At 45.5% G+C, this 18,805-nt stretch overlaps 1 protein-coding gene and 1 pseudogene across 1 annotated transcript; both read right to left on the minus strand.

Annotated features, from left to right (window-relative positions):
* Window positions 1-3,674: 3,674 nt before the first annotated feature.
* LOC128069653 (melanoma-associated antigen B5-like) lies at window positions 3,675-4,747 on the minus strand (annotated as a pseudogene).
* A 4,392-nt stretch (window positions 4,748-9,139) lies between these two features.
* On the minus strand, window positions 9,140-10,171 carry LOC128069654 (melanoma-associated antigen B17-like). The gene has a single exon (XM_052662772.1). The coding sequence runs from the start codon at window positions 10,169-10,171 to the stop codon at window positions 9,140-9,142; it is 1,032 nt and encodes a 343-aa protein (XP_052518732.1).
* Window positions 10,172-18,805: the final 8,634 nt, after the last annotated feature.

Here is an 18,805-nt window from a genome sequence, read left to right on the forward strand (position 1 = left end):
GAACTGACTCATTGGAAAAGACCCTGATGCTGGGGAAGATTGAAGGCAGGAAGAGAAGGGGACGACAGAGGATGAAATGACTGGATGGCATCACCTACTCAATGGACATGAGTTTGAGTAAGCTCTGGGTGTTGGTGATGGACAGGGAAGCCTGGCATGCTGCAGTCCTTGGAGTTGCAAAGAGTCAGACACGACCAAGAGAATGAACAGAAGAGATGAGTCATCAAAATATTCTTGTCATTCTTATATTTTCTGGATGAGTTGAAGCCTTCCCTTGCTGCAAGGCTGATTCCCTTACAGTGGCAAAGAACGTGTGAGAAAATGTGTTCTCTGCTTGGTTTATTAGGTGTGATCCAGGTACACATTTCCCTGGGCAAATTATACAAGCTTTAACCAAAACCTTGCAGGCTTCTTGAAATTATCATTGTCCCTATGACCCACAAACTTCAGGGAGGATTGACAGAAACAATACAAAAACTGCACTCTAGCAATATAAGAATTAGGAACATGGGGCTTAATGAATTACAAATATGATGATAATTTTCCTGATCTTTTTGAAAGATTACTGTCTTAAAAATCTTACATTTTCCAAATATAAGGAAAATTTTTAACACAACAATTTGATAAATTGTTTCTTTGTCATTAGAATTGAAACATTAGTTTTTCTCTGCCTACCGTATCACTCCATAAATTAGAAAATCTCAGTGTTCTTGTTTTCTTAGGAAAATAGTTATTTTTCAAAAGTTCAGTAAGAATCTGTTCTTATAGTGGGACACAAGTGTAAACATTGATTATACTACCAAGAGTTTGGAATGTCATATTTGTCAGATACAGGTAGACTTGGATATGACCAGATAACTTGAGGAAACTAAGGTTAACCATAGGGAGCCATAAAAATCCGTTGGCAAAACAGCCTGGGGCCTTGCTGACAGAATTCTCATCAGCCTTACCAGGTGAGTAAGGAAGATCACTTCTGGCAAGCACAGGAACCTTAGGATGTTTTGAGGACTTCAGGAAAAGAGGAATTCATCCAGATCTCTAGGTTTGACAACAAATCCTTGCTGTGGCTTCCTAGCCTTGAGAGGCTATTCAAATTTCCTTCTGGAGACTCCTTACGAACTGTTCCAGCAAAGCAGATTTAAAAGTGCCCATACGGCAAATCGTTATTATTATTGTACTTAGATAAATAATCAGGCCAAGTTTATTGAATTTACACTTACTTTGCAAACAAATTAGGTCTTAGTTATCCTGTCTTCGGTAGAAATGAGGAAGATGATAGACAGAAAAAAATGGTTCAATAGAAAGTGTACTACACATGTGTGGATATTAGGTTCTAGTGGTATTACGTGTCCTTGAAGTTTTATTATTTGCCTTCAAATTGGGTCGGATCCTGAATTTTTCTAGTGTCCACCCGTATCTAGCTGCAACTTTCTTACTAAAATTCCCAATTTCCCCCATCCTTTTGATGTATCTGTGGGGAGACAGTGAGCTCCGAACGATATAGCTCTGCCAACTTGATCCGCTCACTTTCCCATTCTTTTGGCTTGAATCACTGAGAACTAGCATGGACATTTTCCTGAAGTCCTGCAACGTGAAGCTAGATGACTTGATGCAAAGACCAGAGGAACTGTCACAACAGCTCATGTTCAAATAGACTTCATGCCTGTTGCTGTACGAGCCACTCAGAAAGTCAACCTGATCACCCAGCTGCTGCTGCTGCTACTAAGTCGCTTCAGTTGTGCACGCACGACTCTGTGCGACCCCATAGACGGCAGCCCACCACGCTCTGCCATCCCTGGGATTCTTCAGGCAAGAACACTGGACTGGGTTGCCATTTCCTTCTCCTGATCACCCAAAGATACTGCTAATGGTGATAGAGACATTTCAAACTGCAATAGTTGCTTTGATCCCGACACCTAGAAAACTTCTTGACTGACCACCGCCTGGGCTCAGAAACTGGTTGATAACCAGCTCCAATCATTAACGTCTGCTTCTCTTTTGTTTCCATAGAAATGCCTCTTACTAATAACTATCTGATACTGCTTGCACCCTAGACCTAGCTTTGGGAATACCACTCTTTAAATAAACTGACCTGTTCTCAGAATTATGCAACTGCTGCCATGAAATGGAGGACTCCACTAGTCCATTCTCTCTCTCCACAGTGAGCAGATCAGCTTTTATCATGTGAGACTTGCAGGCAAGTTTCAGAGGAGGGACCTGTCAAGGCTTAGGGCACTCTGCCCCCAAATATACCACAGTGGCGTATTGATTATTTTGAATTCAAGTTACTTAAGAAACAGCCAACAGAGGAGGGACATTCCGCCGCCCCCCGATTTCTGCCTCCCTGAGAGCAGGAAATACATCTCATATGAAGGATGTACTGCCTGCATCTGGAGGCAGAGGGAAACCCTTCCAACCAGAAATAGGCAGTTCAAGAAGAGAAGCCTGTATACACAAACCTTGTTAAGTCTTTAATTTACTACCCTGGGTACAGATTCTGTTTAGATTCCTTACTAGTTGAGTACCTAAAACTTAAGTTGATTTGTCCTGTCAATTCCTCACAAATTGTTTTGTTGTCTATCAGATAAAGACGCTGCCTGCTTTGCCCACTTCTAGGTCTCATTTCTATGACACTTCTTGTGCACATGAATTGCAATTTGTCTTTTTCTCCTGTTACCCTGTCTTGTGTCAAGTTTACTAGTAGTCTAACCATAAGAATTCTAAAGGGGTAAAGGGAGTAATTTCCCTTCCCTACATACCTCAAGGGAGTTCACCCTTAAATCCCAGAAAATCCCTGGAGATGATGTGCGTAGAATACCAGTCTGTGCACTGGAATCTCCTGCATTGAGATAAGAGCAGAGGCACCTTAGATTTCTGTCTGTTAGGGGCCAAATTGTGTCCCCTCTACAAATGCATATTGAAGTCATAACTCAGAGTACTTCAGAATGCAACTGTAGTTAGAAATAAGGTCTTTAAAGAGATGGTTGAGGTAAAATGAAGTCATTAGTGTGGGCCATAACCCAGTGTGACTGTAGGAAGAAATTGAGACACAAAAGGAGGCACCAGGGATATATGCACTCAAAAGGAACGCCAATGAAGAGGGTAGCCACCTGGCAGCCAAGGGGAGAGGCCTCAGGGTAAACCAGCCCTCATCTTGGACTTGCAGCCTCTAGAACTCTGAGAACAAAAATTTCCTTTGTTTCAGCCACCCATTCTGTGGGGTTTTGTTGTGGAGAGCCTAACAGATCCGTACGTTACCCCAGGTAGCGATTTCTTCCTGGATAGTCTTTTTACTTTCCTGTCATTCCTAAAGGCTATCTCAAGATCTTGGTTATGTGATTGCAGCTCCTTCTTTCTAAAGTTGTATGGGGATAGGCTAGGTCTTGATCTTAGCCTCACCAGAACTAACATAGAGCCTTTGAAAGAGCAGGTGCTCAAAAAATAAATGAAGACAGTAAGAGGTCTAACTTGGTAAGGTTTAATACCTCCTGCATTTTTCACGAAGCATATCAAGGTATAAATTATTTAGTTTTACAAAACAGAAGACCGAAAAGATGGAGAACAATCAAGGTTGATCATGTTTTGAAACTCTTCATTTTATTTTTTCATTCCATTGTCCCAGCAGTTTGATTGCGGGATTGCTTCCCATTTCGGCAAAAGTCCCTATTTTGATGTCACATTTTCTTATCTGGATGATCTTTTAAAACTCTTAGTCTTCGGTAGGGGTGGGAGAAGCTGCTGGATGTGGCAGTGGATCATGCCTGGAAGGGACAGTGGTGCCAGGCCTGGCTGGAACTGTGGCTCGAGCTCTCTCCTCCTCATCTCACAAAGCTTCTTCATGTTGTGATGAGAGGGCACTGGGGACCGTATCATTGACTTTCGCCAAAAACTCCAGGACTTTCATTTTGCTGGTCCCAACATGGGCTCGTGGGCCCCACAGGAACTCGTAACGTGGAGGATCGCTGTGGGCAACCTGGTGGTACTCCAGGTACTTCATCGTCACTAAGTCTCTGGTGATGAGCTTCCTGGGCTCTCCGTAGATGAAGTGTTTTCTCCCAGCATATACTCACATCATATTCAAGAATTTCCAGATGTCTTCCTCAGTGGCACAGTCACCCTTCACGAAGATCACGCCCAGAACTGTCATCAAGAGACCAGTCTTAGGTAAGCCCCTACCATCCCACACCCTCCCATTGTTGGGCAGGTTCAGTTTGCTGAGGAGGTCATAGGAGTGGATGGTTGAGTCAACTTCCTTCAAGTCAACTGCAAAGACAGCCTCGATGTGTTCAGAGGCTCTCTTGAGAATCTCGGCAAATCGGTGATGATATCTTGGGTGGATAATCTTCAGCATGTCTTCCTTCATGATGGGCTGCTTCATTTTATACTTATGCAGAAGGAACTGCTCCAACAAACTTGTCATGCTGTTCAGAGTATCACAGTAGGTGTTTTCGGTAGAAGATGAGGAACGTGAATCTTCCTCATCTTGACTGGTATCTTCTTCATCAGATGTTGGGTCAGCAGTTGTGGAAAAAGTGCTGGTAGTAGATGGGGCTTCCAAAGACCCCTGGGAAGTGCCATTTGACCCAGTAGCTGATGAGCTCTGTGACTTATCTTCTAGAAGAGAAGAGGTAGAGGGAACCTCTTCCATTACTGCAGTGGGCTGAACTCCCTTGTGACTCTGGGGCTCATATCGGGCCTGGTGGCGTTTCTCACGGATGCAGAGCTTATGAGTCTGACCCCGAGGCATGATGACTGCTCTGGGGGACAATGATTAGAAGTGTGAGTAGGAGGGCAGGTGATAAGGGCCCACAGGATGACGAAGGTTGAGTGTGCGGCCGCAGCAGGGGAATACCACCTTGGTTATCAGGAAGGCTACATTTGTGGTTTTCTTGAGGGCACTGTTCTGAAAACCCTCAGGGTTCCTATTCCCTTAATCAGCCTGTCCTTTGGGAAACATATTGAAGGAAATTAGAGTGATCTTTAGGCTGCATCCTGCTACCCCTGCCTCAGGCATGCTGGGGTGACAGAAGGGGCTGGTAGTCTCCTACACAGAGGCATCTGTTATTTCACATTCAAGACCACCAACCCAACTAGTGGCCAGTCATAGGACCTATTCCCTCTGCTGTTCTGTAGTTGGCATCACAAAGCTCCCTGGGATTTCTGAGAAGTGAAGAGGTCCTCACCACATCACCTCAGTCACTAGTTATCACGCAGTACTGAGTGCACACTGAGAAGTTTTCGTCCCTGCCACTGAAGTCCTCAACACGAATTAAGAGTGCTTCCTTTGATTCCCCATAGGGCCTGGTGTCCCCACCCCTTTCTTGGAATGGTGTCTGCACCTTCGTACTAAGGGTTTCACCTCTGACACACCTGATACAAATAAATGTTGGTGGAACTTCAGCTTGATAGCTCTGTCCTGGTTCTTCAAGGGCTATAAGGAACAGGGCTGGATTCATTATCACTTCTTTTTATTGGTAGATGATCCCTCAGTCCTTGCTTTGACCTCTGTTGTGGCCTGAAATTCTACTCTCCCTTCCCCTTAGGTCCACCCCTTCTACTACTATACTTTTCTTATAGTAGGGCAAGCATCTCCGTGAGACCCCTAGGAGAAAGTAAGGTTCTCCTCATCCGTCCATACCCGTCCGTGGTCTTCTGAGACGCAGAGGATGAGATGAATCATACGGTTATGGGGTGTGTGGTTCCCTTCGTCTTCAGGGTATTCAGTTTGTTTCTGGAAAACCTGGAAATAATCCCACTGCTGGCCCTAGGCTATACCCCTGGGACGATGTCCCAGTCCCACTTGTGACATCATAGAAGGAAATGGGCATGTCATGTCAACAATGAGCAGGTATCCAAGGGATGCCAGGAAGGGCAGGGTTCTGTGTGGTTTCCTCAGCGTTCTGAGGTCAGGGGGTTTCATACGTCCAAAGCTTGACTCCTGGCAGGGTGTGGGGCTCCTTCGTTTATGTAAGGGAGCTCTCCTCAGACTAAGCTCCTCCCTCCCTGTGGTGCCAGAGAGGGAAAGTCTGGGAATGCCACACGAGTCTGCTCCTACCTGTGCCTTTAGGGATGACATCAGGATTCAGGCTTCTTGGGGCCCTCTGTGTTCAGTGTAGGGGTATGACCTGACTCAGGTGCCTCACCTTGACTCCTGGGGGACTCTGGATTTCCACTTTCTTTCAGCCTGAGGTGACCCATGTAGAGCAAAGACCATGTCCTTGCAAGCCCTGAAGAAAAGTGAGGGAATGTGCAGCCTGGCAGCCCTGTCTTGGCCTTCTGAGAGCAGACACAGGCCAGTCTCTCTGTGACTTCAGTTCCTCATTCATCTGTCTTTACCTTGACTCCTGTCTCTTCTATGAAAGACTTCTTGGAAAATGCCACATCTTTGAAAAGTCTTAGTCTGCCTGCACCAAATCTCACAGACAATGGGTTGAGACCCAGGAGTGATGGGGAAGCTGCCGTCCGGGAGGGGGCCCCAGCATAGGTGGTGTGCTATCAGAGAAAACACGGTGATCTCTTCCTTCTCTTCACTGACCAGACACAGCCTCTTGTAGAACCTTCACTCTAACAGATTTACTCTCTGAAAGGAAGGGGCTGAATTAAATGATTTTGTGCATCCCTGATCTTTTGTGGTTTACTGACATTTCCTTTGTAGATAAATTGTCACTGAATGATGTCTCCATCTTTATTCATACTTCACTTTTATTTTCATGTTTTTTTTTTACTTATTTCTGGAGCTTTTTATTCCAAAACGGTGTTTGGGGTATGAAATTCTGCTATTTAACATGTGAAATACCTTTTGGACTAATGTTCAGAAAGCAAAGTGACCCAAGGTTGGCCTCATCCTGGAGGAGTGGCACAGTGTGGGCTCTGGAGGAATTCAGTGCTGGGGTTCAGTCCAGCTCCTATCATTTATGAGCTTTGAATTTGAGCTTCTTTATTCCAGCTTCTTTATCTGCAAATTCTGTTTGAAAAAGTCTAGTTTCATCCATCTCATCAGAACGGATTCAAATGTATTCTTTTTAACGCCTGAGTAATACTCCATTGTGTATATGTACCACAGCTTTCTTATCCGGGTTCATGTTTGGGAACGCATGTACACCTGTGGTGGATTCATGTCAATGTATGACAAAACCAATACAGTATTGTAAAGTAAAATAAAGTGAAAATAAAAATTAAAAAAAAAGTCTATAGTGTAGGACCACAGACATGTGTGATGTATGTAAATCACCTGGCACAGTATGAGGGAAGCTTTGGCACGTTGAATGAATGGCAGTTATTACGAAGGTGATTTTGACCCCGAATGATCACAAACTTCCATCACATAATTTTCTTTCCAGCCTATATTAGAGAATATGCAACTCCAAACAATAATCAAATCCATATCAGCACTGATGCTTCCAAGCAAGTAAAACCAAGCAGTATTTTCCCTATTTGAGCACATTTTAATGTGTTTGGGGTTATCTTCTCCACATGGATGCAAGTACAAGTTCATCTGTCTCAAGGACCAGCAACTTCTCTCTCAGGTGTGTGTTTTTTTTTCCCAAACCACCCCTAATTTAATACCACTGACAGTAAAAATTGAGCCCACCCTTAGTTTGCCAAGTTACACTAAACATAACCTATTTAAACTGCCCCTTTACAGAGCAAGTTCTGGTGCTTCCATCCCAGAAAAAGACAGTCAGTCCAGGGACATCGTGGCATCTCACTTCAATGGGTATCACCCTTATTTCTCAGAAACACTCTGGACAGCTTTTGATGAAAACACATAGTGTGAGTGTTCACTTGCCCTGGCTCAAGTGCACAGGGCCCCTTCCATTCCCTATGTTGAGATTCCCTATGGTTTTCAGATATCCCCAAATAATGGTAAATAAATGGCATCCCACTCCAGTACTCTTCCCTGGAAAATCCCATGGATGGAGGAGCCTGGTAGGCTGCAGTCCATGGGGACGCTGAGGGTCAGACACGACTAAGTGACTTCACTTTCCCTTTTCACTTTCATGCACTGGAGAAGGAAATGCCAACCCACTCGGGTTCTTGCCTGGAGAATTCCAGGGACGGGGGAACCTGGTGGGCTGCCATCTATGGGGTTGCACAGAATCAGACACAACTGAGGTGACTTAGCAGTAGCAATATATGGTTTAGATATATTCCAGGTTTACGCCTCACATCTGAGAACCATGATATGAGTTCTGGCATCACTCCCACAGCTTCATCTAGCCCATCATGCATCTGGACTGAAAATGACCTCCCACCGAGGAACTAGACGTTTCCCAAGACCCAATGCTGCCTTAATCAGGTAACTTAGACGTGCTTGCTCTCATCTGGAACCTCCTCTTCCACACCTCCCCCATTTAAATTTATGATTTGTTTATTCCTTAGAGTTAGCTCACCACCTTCCGTATGTGTTATCTGCTGCTAGACTCAAAATTCCAAGGGCAGTGGCTTGGTCTCCATTTTCTTACCAACCCAGGACTATAAGAAAGCCTTCTAAACAGAAGATGGTCATTTGGCAGAAAACAGAAATAATGAGCAAAGACTCTATTTTATTATGATTTAAGTGTCATACAGTTTGAATAAGTTACACAAATCTAAATCCATGTTATTAGCTTTTATAAGGAAAGAGGACAGATAAGACAAATGAAGAAGAAACCCGCATTTACTCTGAATGCTTTCTGATCCCAAATATTTATCTCTAGGATTCTTACACATTTCCAAGTAAAATCCTATTCCAATGCTATATTACCTCATTCTGGACCATAAGGAAAATACTGAAGTCTTTTCAGCTTGTTTACAAATGACGAACTCCTAGTCATAAACCTAATAGCAGTAAACATGACTCGATGACATTAATAAACCTAGATTCTGAAGCAAAATAAACCTTATGAAGAGCAGTAACATTTAAAATTATAAAACACCTCTACCTACCTACTGAAATCATCTATTTTTGACTAGATAGTATTCATATGGATAAAAGGAAAACATGCATATTTTGTTAAAACTGCACCTGAACTCCCATACTACTTAAAACTGTGAAGAACATATGGGTTTTGTTCCCCCCACCCCTACTACCCTGCGCTATTTTGGAGGTGGACTATTCTCTTCCAACTCAAAGGGAACAAAATGCCCTGACCCCTCCCTAGATGTGGGAGGAGCTGTAGGACTTGGCCGTGGAAGGGGCACTGGCTTCAGCCATGGCTGGAGAAATGGGAATGCCTCTCAGCCCTGCTCTAACCGCCTGATCTCTCAGAGCCTCGTCATAGAGGTCTGGGAAGGAACTCGGGACCGTATCCTGGATCTTGGCCAGAACTTCCAACACCTTCATCTTATTGGTCTCAGCATAAGATCTTGGGCCCCACAGGAACTCGTAGAGCGGAGGATCGCTATTGGGCACCTGGCGGTAGTTGAGGTACCCCTTCTGCACCAGATCTTTGGTGATGAGCTTTCTGGGCTCCCCAAAGATGGAGTGCTTCCTCCCAGCATAGATCCCCAACACATTGAGGAAATCCCAGATGTCCTCCTCGGTGGCGCGGTTACCCTTCATAAAGATGATGCCCAGGAGCGCCATGAGGAGACCAGACTTGGGCAGCTCCTCCTCATCACTTGAACCTTCCTCAACCCCGAGAGTGAACTTGTTGACGAGGGCGTAGATGTTCCTGGTGCAGTCGACTTCCTTCAGCTCCAGGCCAAACACCAGCTCCACACGCTCAGAGGCTCTGCTCAGGATCTCTGGGAAGTGCTGCTTGTATTTCCTTCCGATGACATTCAGAATGGCATTCTTTGTGATGGGCTCCTTCTTGGTGTACCTCTCCAGCAGGAAATCCATCACTGTGCTGGCCTTCCGCATGAGAGGATCTTTGCGAATGCTCCGAGCAAGCAGGGCTGCTCGGGTGGCATCTGCTCTTTCCTCCTCGGGGCCCTGGGCACCTTGATCAGATCCTGCACAGGAAGCCTCTGCATCAGGAGAGCTAGGGGCCATGGCTCCCTCAAGCTCCTGGCGATTGCCAGCAGCAGAGGAGCTCGGGGGAGAACCCTGAGGGACAGAAGAGGGGGAGGAGGGGCACTCCTCTCCTGGGGCTGCAGCAGCACTGGCCTGGGCCTCCTGAGTATCCCCCCGGACCTGGTGACGTTTCCCGTGGGCATGATGCTTGTTTTTGTGCTTCCGAGGCATGATGACACAGGTCAAGGACCGCACGCGGGCGTGCAGTTAGGAAGGCAGGCAACGAGGGCGCCTTGAGGAAGGACAAAGAAATGTTGTGAGCACCTTCACCAGGGAGAGTCGTCCCCGGCTTAAACCAAGTCCGCTTCCCAAGGCCACTGCTCTAGGACCCACAAGTCTCCTGTTCTCCTCGTCAGCCTGTCCCCTGAGACCCCTGAGGAGGAAGTGAGAGTGAGCCCTGGGGCGCAGCCAGACAGCCCTGCCTGGGCGTTAGACGGGGGCCTGTGGGGGCTGGCAGGGGAGGCATGTCCTTTCAGTTCACATTCAGAGTTAGGATGAAAACCGTGGAATGACCCCCTAGCACCCGCCCCATCCCTCTTCTGCTCTGAAGCTGATGCTGCCACCTTCCCTGTGACTCTGGAGAAGGAGAGGAGGAGGCGCTCAGACTCCCACCAAAGGGTCCCAGGACCCGCCCTTCTGTAGGCAAGCTCTAACCTCCCCACTCAGACCGTAGCCTCCCTTCCCCGTGTTTGGCCAGGAGGAAGCGCTGACCACAGGGGAGGGTCCTGATTGGCCCATGTGTCGGGGAGGATGGTCCTCACCCTGGCTCCTCCTGAGCCCTGACATCCTCCCTGTACTGACCAGCTACCAACCCCTCGGACCGAGGTCCCCTCCTTACTCACTGTCCCACATCCGAGATAGCAATGAGGGTGCTCCGCAGCCGTTAGAGCTGCCCGGATCCTACCCGCATGCCTCGAGGCCAAGTCGCGGGGGGTGGGGCTTTCACAAGGCCGCTGTTCTGGGGTGTGAGACCCTCAGTCCCTCCCCCCCCCCCCCCGAGGGTCGCTCCTTTTAGCTACAGGGCTCGGGGCTTTCCCTGTACTAAGCAGAAGTGGAGTCCACCAGCCCCGGACTGAGGCCTTCCTCTCGGAGACCACCTGGGTGATATGGCTGGACTTGGGGCTAAGATGCAGGCCCGAATCTTCAAGGGGACAACAGGGGCAGGGTGGCCGGGGGTTGTCCGGCCCCCCCCTTTTCAGAGGGAAAGGCTTGGTCGTGCCGGACGTGTGTCTCCGCACTTGTAACTCACGTCACCTCACACTTGGTCACCTTATGAGACCTGGGAGTCCTCCGACTGGGCACCCTACACAGCAGTTCTCTAAGACGACAGCAGCTCTCCAAGATGGCTTCGCAGCCGCAGCGTGTGTGCGTGGTCGTCACTTCCTGTCATGTGCTTCTGTGTTCCAGGCGGACAGCAGAGGCGGGGCCAGGGTGGGCGGGGTTCCGGGGGAGCTTCCCGGAGGATTGGCGTGTGCACCTTTCCTTGAATCACAGCAGATCCTGAGACCTTCCCTGTACGGAGCGGAGTCTACGGGCCTCCCTCTCAGGCTCTAGCTTCCGTCAGCACCCCAGCAGGAATTGTTTCTGGCCTGGCCGAACTGGCTTCCTGGAGCTCCTGAGAATGACAGTGAGGGCACTTTCGGGCCCCGTCTTCTGGGCTGAGTGATGCTCCGTCCAATCTCCGTGTCTTCCCTTGTCCCCTGTAGGTGGTGGGCTACGTGCCATCTGCTGACCTGAGGCCAAGGCCTCACATCGAAGACATCACGTCCCGAGACTCCTGGTGAGAAGTGCACGTACATCTCCTCTGGACACTTCTGCCTGAGGCTTCCAGGAAATGGCTGCTGCAGGTAAGATGAGCTGAGAGGGAAGGATGGGAGACTGCCTTCTGTGGTGTGGAACCCCTCACATCTCACTCAGGATCTTCATATTGACTGCTGGCAGGGCCTGGAAATCCTTCCCTTTCTGGTATGAATCCACCTCTGTCCCCAACCATGCCCCACACAATCCCAGTAGAGAAGTGAAGGGGCTCCTTAGCCTGATGGTTCTTGCTGTGGGCTCTTAGTCGACTGCAGGGGCATTGCTCGAACGTTCTGAGGTGAATTTCTGTCCTTTGGTACAACTTTTGTGGTACCACATTTTCTCTTTTAGTCCCTGTGTGATAGTCTATTAAGGTGATCACTTAAAAGGGCCAGTTGTCATCCAGTAGCAAAGTTCGTGCTGGTTATTTCATGACCTCTGGGCCATACTGCCACATCCAACTCAAACTTCTCTTCCACATGGTCTTGGCACGGGAGCTCTGAGATGCTACCTCAGATTCCTTCAGTGAGGCTGTAGCGATTCATGGCCCCAGGGCACAGTGGAAGAATCAAGAGCTGAACTTTAAAGCCTTTTCCAGCTGATCCTGTTGTCTTCTTCCCTTGTAGGCTGCACAGCCGTTGTCAGTCTCCGAGTACTCCTTCACCTTGACGCTCATATGGTCAGGTTCATTAGAGACTTACTTTGCCTTGGGAATTATTTAGTTTTGTGTTTTTGCTCCTGTTAATAGTTGTCTTTATTCCTTTTATAAGTTTTTCATGGTTTATTCTGGGTACAGGAAACAGCAGCCCATGCTTGATTGTGGTCTGAGCTGGTCTGACTGGAGTAGATCTGTACAGGAGTTAGGGAACATTGATTGTCTTACAATATCTGCTCCTCAGGAATACACATAACATACTATTCTGTTTGAGACTTCTTTTTCCTAAGGCTGTCAGGAAGTTCTTTTTGTTGCTTCTATGTGGAATGCATACATTGTTCTGAGGTTTCTTTGTAGGTATGTTTTTTGTATGGTTGCTTTTATTTATGGTGTATTTTCTATTTCGTGACCTAAGTAATTGTTGATACTTCCAGGCCAGACTCTTGATTTTGCTATGGTGATCTATTTTATATGAGATAGCTGAAGTTCTTTATATGTTTGAATATTTCCTGTGCGTGTTTCCTAAGAGTTTTAATTCGAGGATAAATTCTTATGTTATCTTTTGGTTTTCATTGTTCTTATTCATTTGGCATTGTTGTATATAACTCTGTACTGGCTATGTGTCCTTGTCCAGATTTTTTCTACATTTTAAATCAGTAGAGCATTTATGAAAAATTTTAATTGGAGGATAATTGCTTTATAGTGTGTTATTTTCTGTTGTACAACACTATGAAGCAAACACTATGAAGCAGCTATACGTATACATATATCCCCCTCCATGAGCATCCCTCACGCCACCCCCATCTCAGTCCTCTAGGTTGTCACAGACAGCTGTCTGAGCTGCCTCTGTTCCAGAGCATCTCCCCACTAGCTATCTCTGGTACACATGGCCGTGCATATACGTCACAGCCTCTCTCAGTTTGTCCCTCTCTCTCCATCCCTTGCTGTGTCCACGTCTTTTCTCTGCATGTGTCTCTATACCTACCCTGCAGATAGATTCATCAGTGACATTTTCTAGATTCCATATAAATGCGTTAATACGCAATCCTTTTTGCTCTCTTTCTGGCTTACTTCACTCCGTGTAACTGACTCTAGGTGCATTCACCTCGCTACAACTGACTTAAATTTGTGACTTTTTATGGTTGAGTAATAGTCCATTTATATAGCTACCACAACTTCTGTATCTGTTGATCTGTCAGTGGAAGTTGAGGTGGTTGCTCCCATGTCCTAGCTATTGTAAATAGTGCTGCAATAAACAGTGCGGTCCATGAATGTTTTCACGCATGGGTTTCTCAGTGTGTATGCCCAGTAGTGGGATTGCTGAGTCATAGGGTAGTTTTATTTCTAGTTTTTAAAGGACTCTCCATACTGTTCTCCATAGTGGCTATATCAATTTACATTCCCCCTCAAAGTGCACGAGGGTTCCCTTTTCTCCATGCCACTTCAGCACTTATTGTTTCTAGATTTTTTTATGATAGCCTTTCTGGCAAGTATGAGGTGATGCATCATTGTAGCTTTGGTTTGCATTTTTTCATAATGAGTGGTGAACATCTTATCTTGTGAGCATCTGTAATTTTTTAAAGAACAGATTTAGGATTACAGAAAATTTAGCAGGTAGTGTACAGAGTTCGTATAGAACCAGTCTCTTCCTCCACTTAGCACGTTCTGTTATTAACATCTTGGATTGGTTCAACTGATACAAGTTTGTTTGTTAAAACTGAGCAACTCATATCAATATGGTGTTATTAACTTTTGTCCATTGCTTACAATATATTTTACTTTTGCTGGTTTGCAGTTCTGTGTTGTTGCTTTTGTTCAGTTGCTCAGTCATCTCTGACTGTGACCCCATGATCCGTAGCACACCAGGCTCCCTATGCTTCACCATCTCCTGGAGTTGGCTCAGACTCATGTCCATCCAATCAGTGATGCCATCCAAACATCTCATCCTCTCCTGCCTCCTTTTCTTTTTCCCTTCCATCTTTCCCAACATCAGGGTCTTTACCAATGAGTCGGCTCTTCCCATCAGGTGGCCAAAAGTTTGGAGCTTCAACTTCAGCATCAGATATCCCCATGAATATTCAGGGTTGATTCCCTTCAGGAATGACTGGTTTGATCTCCTTTCTATCCAGGAGACTCTCAAGAGTCTTCTCCAGCACCACAACTCAACAGCATCAATTCTTCAGTGCTCCGCCTTCTTTACGGTCCAGCACTCACATCCACACATGACCCCTGGGAAAATCATAGCTTTGACTGGACACACCTCTTTTGTCAATGTGATGTCTCTGCTTTTTATTATGTGATCTAGGTTTGTCATAGCTTTTCTTGCAAAGAAAAAGCATCTTTTAATTTCATGGTGTCTTTTAATTTGAGGCTTCCCTCATAGCTCAGTTGGTAAAGACTCTGCCTGCAGTGCAGGAAATCTGCAGTCCATTTCTGGGTCAGGTAGATCCCCTGGAGAAGGAAATGGGAACCCAAGTCAGTATTCATGCCTGGAGAATCCCAGGGACAGAGGAGATTGGGAGGCTACAGCCCATAGGGTCGCAAGAGTGGGACACGACTTAGTGACTAAACCACCACCACCACCGCCATGGCTGCTTTCACCATCCACAGTGATTTTGGAGAAGAAATTTAAATCTTCCATTGTTTCTACTTTTCCCCCATCTGTTTGCAATGAAGTGTTGGGACCAGATGCCATGATCTTAGTTGCTTGAATGTTGAGTTTAAGCCAGGTTTTTCATGCTCTTCTTTCACTCTCATCAAGAGTCTCTTTAGTTCCACTTCACTTTCTGCCTTAAGGGTGGTATCATATGCATATCTGAAGGTATTGATATTTCTCCTGGCAATTTGATTCCAGCTTGGGTTCATCCATCTGGGAATTTTCATGATGTACTGTGCATATACCTTAAATAATCAAGGTGACAATATGCAGCCTTGATGTACCTGTGTCTCAATTTTGAACCTGTCTGTTGTTCCTTGTCCACTTCTAACTGTTGCTTCTTGACCTGTATAACAGTTTCTCAGAAAGCAGGTAAGGTGGTCTGGTATTCCCATCATTTAAGAATTTTTCAGTTTCCTGTGATACACACAGGCAAAGACTTTTGCATAGTCAAACAAGTAGAAGTTTTCCTGGAATTCTCTTGCTTTGTCTATGACCCAATGGAGATTACCAATTTGATATCTGATTCCTCTGCCTTTTCTGAACCCAGCTTGTACATATTGAAGTTCTCTTTTCAGATACTGTTGAAGCGTAGTTTGTAGGATTTTGAGCATTCCCTAGCTTGCATGAGAAATGAGCGCAATTATATGATAGTTTGAACATTCGTTGGCATTGCACATCTTTGGGATTGGAATGAAAGCTTACCTTTTCCAGTCCTGTATCCTCTGCTGAGTGGTCCAAATTTGCTGGCCTGTTGAGTGCAGTACTTTAACAACATTATCATTTAGGGTTTGAAATAGCTCAGCTGAAATTCCATCACCTCCACTAGCTTTGTTCTTAGGAATGCTTCCTAAGGCCCCCTTGACTTCACACTCCTGGATGTCTGGCTCCACGTGAGTGATCACAACATCGCTGTTATCTGGGTCATTAAGACCTTTGTTGACCAGTTCTTCAGTGTCTCCTTGCCACCTCTTCTTAAAATCTTTTGCTTCTGTTCTGTCCCTATAGTTTCTGTCCTTTATTGTGCCCATCTTTGCATGAAATGTTCCCTTGGTATCTCTAATTTTCTTGAAAAGAAGTCTAGTCTTTCCCACTCTATTTTCTCCCTCTATTTCTTTGCATTGTTCACTTGAAAATGCTTTCTTACTACTCCTTGATGTTCTTTGGAAATCTGCATTCAGATTGGTATATCTTTCCTTTGCCTTTTGCTTCTCTTCTTTCTCAGGTATTTGTAAGGCCTCCTCAGACAACCATTTAGCCTTTTTCATAGCTTTTTCTTGTGGATGGTTTTGGTTACCACCTCCTATACCTTGTTCTGAACCTCCATCTTTAGTTTTTCAGGCAGTCTTTCTACCAGATCATATCCCTTGAAAGTATTCTTCACCTCCACTGTATAATCATAAGGAACTTGATTTAGGTCATATCTGAATGGCCTAGTGATTTTCTCTACTTTCTTCAGCTTAAGTCTGTCTTTTGCAGTAAGGAGCTTATTATCTGAGCCAGAGTGAGCTCTGGGTCTTGTTTATGCAGACTGTGTAGAGCTTCTCCATCTTCAGCTGCAAGTTATTCATTTACTTCCTACATTTCCATTCCAGTCCCCTATTACAAAAAGGACATTTTGGGGGTATGTTAGTTCTAGGCTGTGATGTACATCTTCATAGCACCACTGGACTCTAGCTTCTTTGGCATCAGTGTTTGGAGCATAGACTTGGATTACTGTGATGCGGAATGCTTTGCCTTGGAAATGAACCAAGGTCATTCTGTCCTTGTGGACACTGCACCCACTACCTGCAGTTCACAGTCTTTTTTTGACTATGAGACTGCTCCATTTCTTCTAATGGATTTTTGCCCACAGATACAATGGTAATCTCAATTAAATTCACCCATTCCTGTCCATGTTAGTTGTCTGATTTCTAAAATGTTGACGGTCACTCTTGCCATCTCTTGCCTGACCAATTTCTATTGATTCATGGACCTAACATTGAAGGTTCCTATGTAGTACTGTTCTTTATAGCATCAGCCTTTACTTTCACCACCAGACACATCTACAACTAAGTGTCGTTTTGACTTTGGCCCAGTCTCTTCATTCTTTCTGGAGCTATTTCTGGGCTCTTCCCCAATAGCATATTAGACACCTACTGACCTGGCTGGCTCAGGTGTCTCCCTCTGGTATGCTCTCCTGGTATCATAACTTTTTGCCTTTTCATGATGTTCATGGGTTTCTCGAGGCAAGGATACTGAAGTGGTTTGCTATTCTCCTCTCCAGTGGACCGCATTTTGTTAGAATTCTCCACCATGACCCGTCCACCTTGGGTGGCCCTGCAAAGCCTGGCCCGTAACTTTTGAGTTACACAAAGGTGTGATCCACGGGATCATTTAGGTTAGCTTTGTGTGATTGTGGTTTTCATTCTAGAGAATAGGGCATTGTAGGTCTTCCGTCTGCCCTCTGAAGAATGAGTTTAAGAGGGTTGTGGAAGCTTGTTGATGGGAGGGACTGGCTGTGAGGAAACCTGGCTCTTGCTCTATTGGGTCGGGTAATGCTCAGTAAATAAATAAATAAAAATTCAGTTCAGTTCAGTTCAGTCGCTCAGTCGTGTCTGACTCTTTGCGATCCCATGAATTGCAGCATGCCAGGCCTCCCTGTCCATCACCAACTCCCGGAGTTCACTCAGATTCACGTCCATTGAGTCAGTGATGCCATCCAGCCATCTCATCCTCTGTCGTCCCCTTCTCCTCCTGCCCCCAATCCCTCCCAACATCACAGTCTTTTCCAATGAGTCAACTCTTCGCATGAGGTGGCCAGAGTACTGGAGTTTCAGCTTTAGCATCACTCCTTCCAAAGAAATCCCAGGGCTGATCTCCTTCAGAATGGACTGGTTGGATCTCCTTGCAGTCCAAGGAACTCTCAAGAGTCTTCTCCAACACCACAGTTCAAAAGCATCAATTCTTTGGCGCTCAGCCTTCTTCACAGTCCAACTCTCACATCCATACATGACTACTGGAAAAACCATATCCTTGACTAGACGGACCTTAATCGGCAAAGTATAAAAATTAGAAAAGCATAACGAAATATGTAATTATTTCAATATGAGTAAAATGATTAATGACATTCTAGCTGTTAGTTTGTTACTGAATAGCTCATTAAGAAGGATATTGAACACAGAAATATGTGAGATGTAGCTAATATGGAGGAGGATGAAATTCCCCTTGCCCTTCTGGTTTTTTGTGGGTGGTCAAAGAATTAAATTGATGTGAGACAGATTAATAGGATAAAATAAAAGTACAATAACACATAGACATGACAGAGACCCAGGAAAACTGAATAACTCATCAACATGGCCAAAGCCCAGAGCCAAAGAGAGAAGAAAATTTTAATGGTAGTTATTTCGAACTTGAAAGGATAGGCAGGCAGTTCACAGGGAGATGGAAAAGGGAATGTTGGTAAACGAATGTTTTCTGTGCCAGTCAGAGATTCCCGGCCACAGAGTGGACTCTCATCCCGAGGCTCTGCCAAGATTTCGCCACCACACCTTGCCCATAATCTTTGCAGCTATCTCTGGTCATAGTTCTCTTCAGGGAACAGGACCTTTGTCTAAGTTCTTTCAGGCAGTTAGGCCAAAGGTCAAGTTCCTTACTGAATCTTTTGGCCTTGATTGTTTTCAGTTAGAATGACCTGTGTATCAAAAGAGACAGTTTG

The sequence above is a fragment of the Budorcas taxicolor genome, chromosome X, assembly GCF_023091745.1.
Source record: "Budorcas taxicolor isolate Tak-1 chromosome X, Takin1.1, whole genome shotgun sequence".
Taxonomy (NCBI): Eukaryota; Metazoa; Chordata; class Mammalia; order Artiodactyla; family Bovidae; genus Budorcas; species Budorcas taxicolor.

Excerpts from the sequence above, each read along its gene's own strand:
- LOC128069654 (XM_052662772.1), bottom strand. The coding sequence starts at position 10,171 with ATGCCTCGGAAGCACAAAAACAAGCATCATGCCCACGGGAAACGTCAC.